Source organism: Rhipicephalus microplus, chromosome X, assembly GCF_043290135.1.
Source record: "Rhipicephalus microplus isolate Deutch F79 chromosome X, USDA_Rmic, whole genome shotgun sequence".
NCBI classification, from domain to species: Eukaryota; Metazoa; Arthropoda; class Arachnida; order Ixodida; family Ixodidae; genus Rhipicephalus; species Rhipicephalus microplus.
This window is the reverse complement of record NC_134710.1, coordinates 410,716,041-410,729,064: the sequence shown is the minus strand read 5'-3', so window position 1 is coordinate 410,729,064 and position 13,024 is coordinate 410,716,041. Positions and strand designations below refer to the sequence as shown.

The 13,024-nt window shown below is 43.6% G+C and overlaps 1 protein-coding gene across 1 annotated transcript; it reads left to right on the top strand.

The window, feature by feature from the left end:
* Positions 1-9,867: 9,867 nt before the first annotated feature.
* LOC142776490 (uncharacterized) lies at positions 9,868-12,720 on the top strand. Its single transcript, XM_075880268.1, has 4 exons — positions 9,868-10,255; positions 12,032-12,205; positions 12,261-12,353; positions 12,425-12,720. Exons 1-4 carry the CDS (start codon positions 9,972-9,974, stop codon positions 12,717-12,719), a joined length of 846 nt encoding a protein of 281 aa, XP_075736383.1. The 5' UTR covers positions 9,868-9,971; the 3' UTR covers position 12,720.
* Positions 12,721-13,024: the final 304 nt, after the last annotated feature.

Sequence of the window (13,024 nt, the reverse complement as noted above, 5' to 3'; positions counted from 1 at the left end):
CTGAGATGCACGACATTACACAAAGTAAACAAGGCGCACTTTCCCGAAATTGTTACCTCGTGCAAGCTACTTTCAACACCAACATTTCGCTCTAGCTCTTGTCCTGATCAAACTAAAACAATTGCAGGAAATGCCATCTGCAGAGTATCTGCTATGCCCGGATATTTAACAGATTTTTTCATATTCTATTTCATAAACAGCAGCAACTCGTTCAGTCTCCTAAGCTGTCTTCACAGAAACAGAATTGAAATATCGAGTCTAGTTGACTTGATGACTTTTTTTCACGTTACTGCACATGAAGCTAGAAGCATAACTTTCCAGCCCTTATAGCTCATGGCGTTCCAATGCTTACCACTGGCGCCAACGTACTATCAGCGTCAAATGAAGCCTGAACAGCGGCAAGCCTTTGGGATGATGTAGTGTGTGCCGTCCGGTTATCACCATTGACAGGCGCACGGATCCTGTTCAGCAGGTTTGCGCATATATGTGTGACTGTTCGTAGTGGTAAGTGGACGATGTGCACTACACCATCGCGAAGGCTTGCCGCTGTTCGGGTTTCATTTGACGCTGATAGTACATTGTCTAGCAATGTAAGACTTACCTCACTGACTGCCATAGTCGTCGCCCGTCGAGACACTTTTGCTCCCAAGCCAGCGCTTTCATTTGTGCGACTTACAACTATAAGTGAAAGCTCATCTATGCAGAAAAGATGTTTTTTTTTTAGATGACTTCTTTCATCATGAGAACTTTAGTGAAGCCCTCGTGCAAAATGCAATGGCTAGCAGCCAGGTGACCATTTCCAGAGGTCTCTAGATAATGAGCACTTTTTAGCTTTTTAAATGCGATAGTCTTTCTTGGGATACTTCAACACAAAAATTTTGGTCTGTTTGCCTGTTGCTCAAGTACAACCACATCTACAGCGCCCACCAATATTGCTCAGGTTTCTATGTTCCCACTTATGCGATTCATTGAAAAGCAAATATTGTGTATATCTCAGGCACAATATCAACACGTCAATTTTGTGCAGTGTGTTTCTTTGTACTACAAAAAGGTATACATAAGCAATTCTAAGAACTTTAGCGTTTATTACACAGCGCTGACAATGGGATGCTATGTACAAATTTTTTTGGGAAAAAAAATGCATTTTTTAACTGGCATCTTCCTGACTCGCACATATACGAATGCACGCAAACCCAAAAACACAAGTCAATGCACGCACAAACATGCAAACAGAAGCACGCTCGCACAAGGAGGAGGATTGAAAGACGAAGAACAGGGAGGTTAGCCACGCTCGCACAAAACATTCACAACAGAATACAGGACGGGCGCTACTATCATCTAACATTATTTGAGGCTTCGCCCATAAATGTCTTCAGGAAAACGCATGGACACACGACTATGTGTTAGTTCGAGAGTGAACTCTAGCTGTTTATATTGTGTGCCTAAACTCATCGAAAGGTTCTACACAAATGGGAAGGTTCCCAGACATTTAGGCCCAGTTGGTGCTAGTGCTACAATATGTGTAACGGGTTCGTTACATAAAAATTAAAAATGAAGTACTCGTGGCCATATTTTAGCTCTAGCTATACTATTTTCTTTACGTTAGTGTCCTAGCTAATTAAACTACTGCCTTGATTTTACATTGATCAGAGAGTGGGTGTGTGTGCTACAATGAATTGTTCTTGTGTTCCATGAGCATATCTCTACTTTTTTTTATGCATTGATTGCTGTAACAAGCACTAATATTTGTGGTACCTGTTTTTTTTTTCAATGCAATGAAAAGCTTTGCATTCATTATGTCTTTATGTGGAATGGTAGCACGTTTATCAGAATTTTGTGTGTGCAGAGCCGGTTAAGTCTTTCATACATCACATACAGCTGACAGTGCTAGGCGAGCATAACAGATAATTCTACTCCAGCAAACAAGGGAGGCCTTGTCAATATGAAGTTAATGTGCTTATGAAGTCTGTATTGTGGCAGCCCATCTTTGTGTGCTGAGGTATGCTACGTAGGTGGGAACAGTGGCTCGATAGCTTTTCAATTTCAGTTATTGCCCCGACGATCTTGCCCCGACAGATCTTACCAATATATAGGCTTCTCACTTTTAAGACTACGACAACTGGTATAACGTTAACACAAAGGGGTTTGCGGACAGACTGAAACTCTTATGTACAGCAATCCTAACAACCCCTTTGCACATTGCAGAGGCTTATCCTCCAGGCATTGCAATGTACTGCTTTTTTCGGTCTCTGAACACAATATGAAGATCCTGCTGAAATTGCGAAAACAATGGTAAATTTTTTCACTATATTTCATTGTCTTTATTTTTATCGTTTTTGCTAAGATATAATTCTATGTTGCTGTCACTAGTTATTATTTTTCAAGCAATACTCTCAACTTAGTTGATCATCTTGCAGATTCAAAGCTGTGTGTGGTCACGTGATCAAGCCACCTACGCTGCTACGTGCCCAACTCAGTGCCCCAAAATCGGAAATTCTTCTCATAAATAAGGCGATATGAAAATGTTTAGCCGGAATAAATGAATCTTGCGTGTATTGTGCTTCTTTACCCTTATTGAGACTTCACTCAAAAAAGTGCTTGTAGCATGCTCTCTAATGACATTTTCCAGCCATAACAGTTCACCAGATATAATAAGTTTTTTAGGCATACGCTGTGAATGTTAAACAAACCTTGAAGCTGTGTGAACATTTTCGTGCGTGCGTGTTTGTGTGCACCGTTTGCACTTTTTACTGATGGGAGCTACAAATGACAGTGATTCTCTGACTTAATTATTACATTTTATAACTGCCTTAACATGATCAGCCGGAAGAAAAGTATATATATTTGTTGGACTCTTCACATAAGCATATAATTACTGTTGATAACATCCACGATACTTTCCTTGGCATGATTGTTACATTTAATATTGTGCCTAACAAAGAAAATGAGCCCTTAAATGTACACTTATTTCCTTCATTCATAGCGAAGAGCTCCTTCTGAGAGACTTTGTGCCTTCAGATAATATATGAGCGATTACTGACCAGTTGCCGGCTCATAAGATCGCATACATGATGTCAAACAGACAGAAAAAAAAAGTGTTCCACACTCGCCGTCATGGCTACTGGCAGTGCTGACTGATGCTCCCACATAAAATACACATATATAGCCCAAGAAGTAGAAGGTAGCATAGCTCAGTTGGTCGCGTCAGCTCATTGGAAGCGCTTTTCGAAGGTCGCAGGTATGATACGTGGCCACGGCATGTCACCTATTTGGCCACTTTCCTTCAGGAGCAGTGCCGTGCGGGAGCTCCCCAAAACTTGTTCCTGCCCCCCCCCCCCCCCCCGCCTGGTAAAAGAATCCTGGCACTGCCCCTGCTTCCCTTTCTTAACATAAGAATTACTTCTGATACTATCTCCTATACTTGGCATGATTAGTTAATTATTTTAATATACTGCAGCTCTGGAGGGCTATCGCAGGAGAATGTTAGATCTATTAATACTGCAATGTCAGCTAGATCTCATTCATACTGCAATGGATACATTACATCTGTGTGCGCGAGATCCTAGGCGTGCGCACAAGGAGCGCTGCTGCCTTTATCGTAATCTCAATGGTGATCAGATTTCGCTTCGCACCTGTTCCCATTAAACAGTGTTATGTCCTTGCATGTTTTTTTTTTTTTTACGTCAATTGCGTTTAAATAGCCTGCCAGATTAGAGTGGCGCATGCGCATGAAAACGTTCAGCAGGGGCCATATTTATTTTTATTCTGGAAGTTAAGATGGCAGTTAAACTTTGTCAGAGTTCTGAGCCGGTGTTTTCGTGTAGAGCTAATTTCTACGTTTTGTGCAAGAGTAGAGCAGACGTTTGCGTTCAAGTTGTGATTTCTTCCATACGTAGGAGGGGCGCGTTGATATTCGCCAAATCGAGGCTGTCTTGAACAACGATCTCGGGTGAGACTCCTCTCTCTGGCCTGAACATTCTTCAGCTCTGTTGAGTACTGGAGGTACAGGGACTATAATAATTGAGTGTCAAAGCTGTATGGGTACACCTTTACTTGCATGTATACGGAATGTGCGATTGCATACCTCTGAAGTTGCTTACGTGCCGTTGAGTCGCCGACTGCAGCTGGCACCATAAATCCTAATATAGTCGTTTTAGGTCCTTATGGTATAATTGTAGCATGAGTGAAAGCTTGTAACTAGGGTGAAGTAGCACCTGCGGACACCAACCGCGTTCACAGCCACGCGCTCCGCTGCTCTAGGCAACTGTGATGAGTGCTCATGGATTCAAACATGAGACGTTAGGGATAATGCGGGTACTATCATTTAATGGCTTATACTCGAATATTTGAGTCAGGGCAAGTCTTCAATACCGCCAGAAACATCTGGCGATATTGAAGGAGTGTAGACTACGCCAACCTGATTCTAGACATTATGCTGTCATAGAGGCAGTATCGTTTTGGCTGCTGCTACATGCTCTACCTATGAGTTGCACTCCCTTTTTGTTTTGCTTGCATACATCGTCTTCAAGGGCACAGCTCAGTTAATTAAATGGATTCATTACCAACAATCGTAAAAATGTTCGAACAGCAACATTTGCAGTTGTGAAGTGGAACAAAGACATGACTATTGCCAACATGACAGTGATATGTTATACCTCCACTGAATTGACACATTGAAATGTATATTGTGCTCTTAGTGCCTGGAAGCCACATGATGGGTGAAATAGACATTATTAAAACATTATTTATTCACTTGTGCTTCAACTTTTAGGTCGATTGAAGCAATGTTGTCTGCAGGCCTCGGGAAATCTTTGCTGCATAGTGCTTCCAGCCTTCAAAACCTGGAACGAAAAAAAAAAGAATATTGACAGGCTTCGCAGCCAGTTGGAATTAAAAAAAAATCACAGGAAACCAAAACATGCGGACTTCCAAAACTGGCTATACAAGAGCTATTAGCTGTATTATGCCTGAGATTGACCAAACTTTACCAAAATAATAGAGCACACACATCTTAATGAACATAATAATGTCTCATGGAGAATTTATTTATTAGTAGCGAATATGTACATACAACCACCCAATTGACCTGTTTCTTGCATATTTTGAATTGTGCAACACACTACTTCCAGACATTGCCCAGCGTGTGAGCTTGACAACCCCATAGTCTTAATGTTGTGACACATAATCATTATTTGATCTATTCCTGCATTGTGATGACCCCCAAATGTAAGTTACCATCATGTTGATGTTTGGTGTTTTGTATGTTGATGTTTGGTGTTTTGTGGGGCAAGGGCCATTTGATGGCAAATGAGTGCAAGGTCATGAGACAAGAGAGAGACAGAGAAATAGAGGAAAGGCAAGGAAGATACAACAGGTGTACAATGATTATAGATGGCAAAAAGGCGTGATGATAAAACCATGGTTGAGATGGCATTAGCGCAAGGGCCTCATGAACGCCCTTGTGTCCAAGGGCTTTGTTTATATAGCCATCGCAGCAGCGACCTCTCATAAGAGTTTTTGCTACAGAATGCCTGGGTGTATGACAATAAAAGTACGCAGGTTTCTTTAAAGAAGCTAACACTGACTTATGTGTGAATAGCGATTCCCTACCGACAAACGTTGCTGGTTGAAGTGGTATCTGTTGTCGGTAGGGTAATTGAAAGTATTTTCTTCTTGGCGTGTCCGATACCTTGTATTGGATTGAAATGTGAAGCACTGTTAGTGCTTCACATCTCTCGCACAATGTTGGATTGCTACCAGACAAAAGGTATGAATGTGTAGAGTGTACTTGTCCTGTTGTTAGCCTCGCAAGTGTTACTTCTGTGCGTCATGATTTTGATACTGGTGGCCAATGACCAAGTTGCGGCTTAAGGGGGCAAGCAGGTTCAGTGACCGAGCATGATCTGTCGGTTGAAATGCCGACATCTCCGCTGCCTGTTTCTCCGGCCGCCTCGCACGACGTCGGCGATACGCAGCGCGGCACAAGGATGGACACAACCTTTTTGACGAGCGCTGATCATGTGCAACAGCAGGAAGTGAGCGACGATAAGATCTGTAGCCTATCGGCGAGCTAGTGCAAGCTGTGAACGCTTGCGACAGTGCGCAAGGACTCAGACCCGTAGGCGGCTGGATGCTCGACTACTCTATGATTAATTCACAAGCTGCTTGAAAGGACGGCTAAATGCTGGACATACAGTGGGACCAGTTGCACGGCCCCTGGATGAAAGAGCGCACGGTATGGCCTGCCGCCTCGAGCGGCTTTTCATGGGACAGCACGTGTCAGCCGTAGGGTCAGTTGCGGCCGCTGCAGCGCGATGAGGCGGGGACGGGAAAACGAGTGGCGGCAGCTCCCTCAGGGCAGCAGCCGAAGCAAATTAGCTGGTGTTTGTCACAACTGTGACCCACTCAGTTTTTCTGATCAGCGTTTTTTTTTAATCTCATTAATTGCAGCAATGACATATCGCATAGACTATGAGGCGCTATCTCGTTATAAAGTCAATTTATTTTTCCAGTGCATGCCGTGCACCTGAAATTTTCTTTAGAACCAGTTTTCTTCTTTTAAGTCTGAATGAAAAATCCACAATGCATGTAGCTGAATGATATGGCACTGAATGCATGACAAAGTCGTTCTATTTATGAAGATATGGTAAACTAACAAATTTTGATTTTTGTGATGTTTATTTAGCACTTTCGCGTTTTCTCAGCTGGAATGCTTGACAATTTTTTGGACACCTGACAATAGACGCTCATAGTTTTTGATATGCTGAAAGCTTATCAAAGAAACATCATTCGAATATTTTCCATGTTATCTGGTACACGGTAGTGTGCCGAAAAGTAACTAAGCTTAAACGCTCCTCATAACTTTATTGAAGAGGTTGCGAAAGTATTAGAAGTGGCATTCAAATTTCTTGATAGTTCTCACTAGGCAGGGCAGTGGCTTATATCCAGAGCAATAATGCTGACAATAATAGGCCTCAACTCCTGAAAAAAAATCGTGAGACTGCAGGGATAAACTTGAGCTACACTTCCCCAGTTATATATATGTATACACACACACTAATACATACACATACGGCGGGGCAAGACAACCACGTCCACGTTTTTATTATGTTTACACATCGCAAAACCACGGCTGCTGCAGGGCAGTCGAGTGCACGTGGCGTGCCTACGTTTGAGCGAGCACAGGTGCCTATTTGTTGACGATACATAGTAGAACAAATAAACAGTAATGGATGACGGAACCGCATGACGGAGACTGCTAAAAGACAAGCACGGAGTGCTATCGGGATTCGCCAGTGCCCGTGGGGAGGCTAACCTGAAAAGACTTAACGGATGGTTTTATTGTCAATAGACACAGAAGGCAAAAGTTGGGTGCACAAGCTGGAGCAATTGTCAAGTGGTTTTATTATGCAAAAGTGTGCAGAAATAAAAAAATTATAAAATGCCAGGAGCAGCCCTAAATTGAGAATAAATAAAATATTTTCACACATCTTGTTCTGATCATGTGTTCACTATTGAATTAGTTGCAATATCATAAGAACGCCGTTACAGAAAGAGACGAAAGCACTCAAAAAGGCAGGGACGCAAGAAGTTGTCTTCGCCCTTTGCAGCATTTCATCGCTCTTTTCGTCTTGCAGTTTTGATATCATTCATCTCATAACTGCTCACTCAATTGCCAGCATTGAAGTAACAGTCGCAGAAATTGCAAAGAGACTCGAGTCCACTGCTATGAGATCGCACACATGCTAAGTATATTTCGTGGCTGTTGCATCTGAGACTGTGTTGTATGAATACTATAGACGTGTTTGGAGGAAGTAAAAAGTCTATCTTATTTTGTGTGAAAGGAACAGTGGCAACTGCAATTCTAAATGAAATGAATAAATATGAAGCAACGTTTTCTGAAGCAACATACTCACACTTACTATAATCAATTTAGATGCTTTAAAAAGGTGTAGCTCATCCAGATTTGTTAGCTGTGATCTTGTAGAATCAGAGTAAAAGGTGGTCGCAATTCTTACTTCCACGAAAACTTATCGGTGTGCAAGGTTCCTTCTCGAGTAAAACAATACCAAAAATTTGCAAGGGCTGCAGGTATCTAAAAGCAAGGTCGGTAATTACCTAGTCGGCACACGCCAGACGAAAATTAAAATAAGATTTCGCAGGTCAAACACTGATGCACGCGCTCAATCCTAACTACTGCCCCCCCCCCCCCCCCCGGTGGCGCCGCAGCAGTGGTTCGGGAACTAAACCTGTCACACCGGTTTTGGAGCACGCGGCGGGCCATACCCGTGCGCTCTTTCATACAGCGGCCGTTTCAGTTACATCTCCAGACTACTCCCCTGGTGTTTTCCGAGGCACTTATATGCAAAGTGAAGCATTTTCATTTGTATACAGTTCCTTATATACACAAATTTCTTTTTGTAACTTTCTCGGTTTGTTTTTTGGCCACCTTTCATTCTTTATCAAGGACTTCTCAGCTTTGGTACACTAAATTTTGGTAATTTTTGCCTTGTTCAAAAGCTGGATGTTTAGCAAGTGCACTGGTTGATGTGTATTGTTTAATGTCCAAAAACCACCATATTGCCGCGATATATACTAACCGCATTCAAATAGAGCGCCCTTCACCGTGCCGCACAGAAACAGTGGCAGCGCGAGCACCTGGCCAGACCCAGCTCACATGCGTCACGCGCTCGGGGGTTCTGGTGAAGGAAAAGAAGAGGTGTTCTGAGATTTCCTTGGTGTTCAACAGACTTGCAGTTTTCTCACAGTTACTTTAACTTGTGGGCACACGTTCGATCTAATAAATAAGTTTATTTTATAAGCATCTGTGCTACATTTCTGGTGCAGGTGCGAGGTATGAATCGAAGCTCCATGTACGCAACACAGCGGAGCCCCGATCATCAGCGAGTCGATCCTATGGAGCTGACACCTGTGCACCAGAGGGCCAGCCGTCGTCTTCGAGGTCACTCACCCTCTTCACGCCAAGGGGAACTCAGACAATGGAAACCCCCACCATGACCACTCGGGTAACACCGGCACACGTCGTGATCAATTCGCCTCACCAACCGCCAGTATTTCATGGCGACTCATACAAAGACGTCAATGATTGGCTTGACCTCTTTGAGAGGAGTGGCAAGGTTATATGATTGGCACGAGAGAGAAGCTCTGCCGGGTAAACTTTGCTTTGGAGGGCTTTGTAAAGACGTGGTTGAACGCTTTGCGTACTTAGGATGAATTTCAACGACAAGCGCTGGCTGCTTGCCAGCACTGATCGCAAAGAAAAGGCGCAGGCTGCTCTTGAAATCCGAAACTAGCTCCCCAACAAAGGTGTTGCGATGTATATTGTGGACATGATCCGCCTGTTCAAGCAAGCGGATTCCAACATGCAGAAGAAGCTGCGTCATCTTCTACATCGGCTGAAGCGAGTATTCACTGTTCTCGTCCGCAACCAACCACGCACAGTTGCTGAGTTTCGTTTCGAAGTGACGGCCATCGAGAAGAGGCTAGAATAGTGGGGGCTCAGCAGTACAATCGCGACATATATGGTCTCTTCGTTTTGGCTGCACCGGCTGAACCAGTTCAAAGGGTGCAGCACCTTCGTCCTCGTTTTGCCGGAGCAGCGCGCGCCCTCTGTCGCACCCTCTGCACTGGCTCCCTCGTTTTGTCTAGGTGTAAGCCTAGTTCCTGACGAGTTCTGTACCGGCGTGCACGCACTCCAAAGCAGGTGCAGAGTAGTGCAGCATGGCGGGCGTCCCCCCAAGGCCAGAGCAGACGACGTTGCAAATAGTTGTTCAGGGCGTTCAAAAGGAAGTTAAGGCACTTCACAATCCCGACGGGTCATTTATGACGGACGCCAACGGTTACGTCTATGAGGCATCAGGTAAGTCAGGCTGCATGCATTGCCAAAAAACGTGGTTAGCGGCCAGGAGTCGTAGTCGGTCAGCAAACAGCCTCGTAGCATTGCTTATGCTATGTCGGTATTTTTAATCTTGGTTTTCGCCCTTGCAGACGGCAAGCGCGTTACGTTGCGGTTCATGGCAGGGAATCGTGAAAATGACCCCCCTCCGGCACAACCGCCGACGCCTTCTCCTGCCTGCGACGGCGACGTTGACAGCGATGGGGCTTTAGCCGCATTTCCAGCAGCAGCCGCGTCGGCTGAAGATGTGGAAGAGCTTTGGAGCGCCCGAAAAACAAGGTTCTTCATCGCCAAATACTCGGAAATGAAGGACTTGGTGGGAAAAACCAGGGCACTTCGGTATGTCATCCTATGTCCAAAATTATTTGCAGCTTTTTATTATTCCGTTTCACTCTAGGCAAGCACCAACAAGATAAGGGCGCATGAAGTTCACAATGGCGATGGTTATTGTTGCCTACATTTTACTGCCAGCAATTTACATTTTACTGCCCCCCCCCACTGAAAAAAAATTTTGGCTATGCGCCTGACTGTGACATATACGTTTACATATACACACAAACAGTATGTATAGTCACGCACATATATACACAACGAAGGCATTCGTAATGTTTCATTAAGTCAAGTGATCTTCAAAAACAGCGACGGTGCTTTTGTGTTGGGCATTGCACAACCGCTGTCTTGCCGAAAAGGTGCAGCACCTCCAAGCTCAAGCCATGTTGCAAGTGTAGTGCTGCCTTGAGAATTTGCACTAGAGGGAATTGCATGTTGTTATTCTGAGGCACATCTCTAGCAAGTCTCGCCCTGCAGTCCTTGTGTCTTCACTGTCTGTCCGCATTTCTCTCGCACTGCCACTTTTCAAGATGGTGCAGCTCATTGTTAAAAGAGATATGCTTCTTGACACGTGCTACCCTATCTTTGAACCTAGACTGCGCCGTCGTGTCAGCAAACAAGGTTGCGCAGCTGCATGTTTTACAATGCAAAGACAGGTTAGAATATGGCTGTCTCCTTAGTGAAGCTTTATGATCCAAAAGAGTGATTTACACAATGTTCAACTTCTCCAACATAATGCTTCCCGCACAAAAAGAACGTTCGCAGTTATCAGAAGTGTGTGAATAGTGAATTTCGGAACCTAATCAAGTAAGAGTCAAATAGTAATGGCACCAAATAGAATACAAATAGTAATTGAATACTGTTTGAATAGTAAGTAGACCATTTTCAAAACAGCCTTAGAACAGAACATTTTATTTGAAACAAATAGTCACAAACTTTCGACAAAGGCCATTACAGTCAGTTTGAATCTACTCAAAATACCACAATTACGAAAACTAAGGTAATCTCGTATGCAGCAGGAACTAGAATATTCGTAACATTTTGTAATTGTAGGTTCAACTACGGCATTGACTAGCGTTATCAACGTGAGACTTTGTCACCTCACTTTAAATAAAATTGGGACACAAAAACAAAACAATTTACAACCAAACATTGCAGATACAACTAAATATGTAACGGAGCAGATCAACCCGTCATCACAACATGGCCTGCGCACTAAAAGCGGATAACAATGGGCGTTGAAATTTACATCTGCAAGAACAATTTACGCAAACGCAAAACTTGTATCTGTTGCTAGTCGTGAAGCTGCAAGCACTCGTAGTTCCCACCTTTGGTTATTACAAGACGAAGACAGGAGCTGATAAATGCGATACAGCTAAAGTGCAGTAAAAATTGAGCAAGAATGGAGCTTTCAGAAGCGCATTCATTCGACAATCAATATAGTGTAGGTAGTCTTGCAAAAGCTTGGGCTGCGTACAGGTCACATTAGGGATTGAAAGAATGACTTGTAGCTGTTTCGTTGTTTTGGGGTTCTCCCGCCAGTGCCGATTATTAAAAGAATATTTGTTACTTAGAATATGTGCAATTCGATTCGACTTAGGAACCGAATACAGTGCTGTTTGATTCATTATCCAAAATTTTCGAATAATCGAACATCCCTAGCAATTATCCCTGAAAGCTACACATATGAAGTACTAAGGAAAGGTTCATGTGCTACTGCAAGACTTGGGTCACGTTACGTCGCTTCCTTCTTTCCTACTAACTGTGCTTTGCTTTTTTGTTTAGCACAAGAAGGCTTCTGTGGAAGAAGTTGGCTGAGGCCATCAATACGGAGTTCTTGTGCAACGTGACTGCCACACAAGTGGAAAACAAATGGAAGTCGCTGGACAGAGCATATAAAAAGTCAAAAAAAGACAACAATTCTTCAGGTCACCACCGTGTGAACTGTGAATATGAAGAGTAAGTTACGATTGTGTCTTCATATCTTCAGTGATTCTCATAGTGTCTATTACAGAGAGCTGGCAGAAGTCTTGGAAAAAGAACATAGTGTAAATCCAAGGCTGCTCTTGGAGCCTGGAAAAACAATCCTGCCTAGTGCAAGTCCAGAGTAAGTAAAAATTACTTAATTTGTGCTGTAGCCTGGAAATGACATGGCACCTGTACAATTACTTTCAACAGCACCAGCATCACTGAAGCACCTCAAGATGCAGCAGTCCCAGTCGAGTGCAACACAGCATCCAAAGTTCGGAGCAGCACAACGCCAAAAAGGAAGCGCCAGAGTAGGTCCCAAGTCACGCCGCTCTTGGAGGCATTAGAAAAAATGCAAGCTTCGAGAGCTAAGCAAGAGGAGGCAGCAGTGAAACAACTGGAGGAAAGAAAAAAATGGGAAGAGGCAAAGGCAAAGCGGCATGATGAGCGCATGCAGCGATTCGATCGGTTGATCGACGTACTCTCAAATAAGGACGGGTTATAATATGGGCAATAAACTTTTATAACACTAGCAGTGTCTACTCCATCTAATTTGTTAAAAAAAAACATTGCTTCTAGACGCGGCACCCCACTTCGCAAAACATTTGCACACTGAATAAATCGCGAAGCAAAGATGAACTTCTAGCACTGTTCCTTTGCAATGAACTCTCGCAGAGACTGACTGTAGCCTGGCAGACTGCAATCAAAATCTCCTTCACTTTCATCATTGCCCACATCTTCTTCTTGGGGAAGCGTTGCAAGTTCCTCAAGGAAGTCCCTTTCATCGTTGCACATGTTGTGTAGCACACA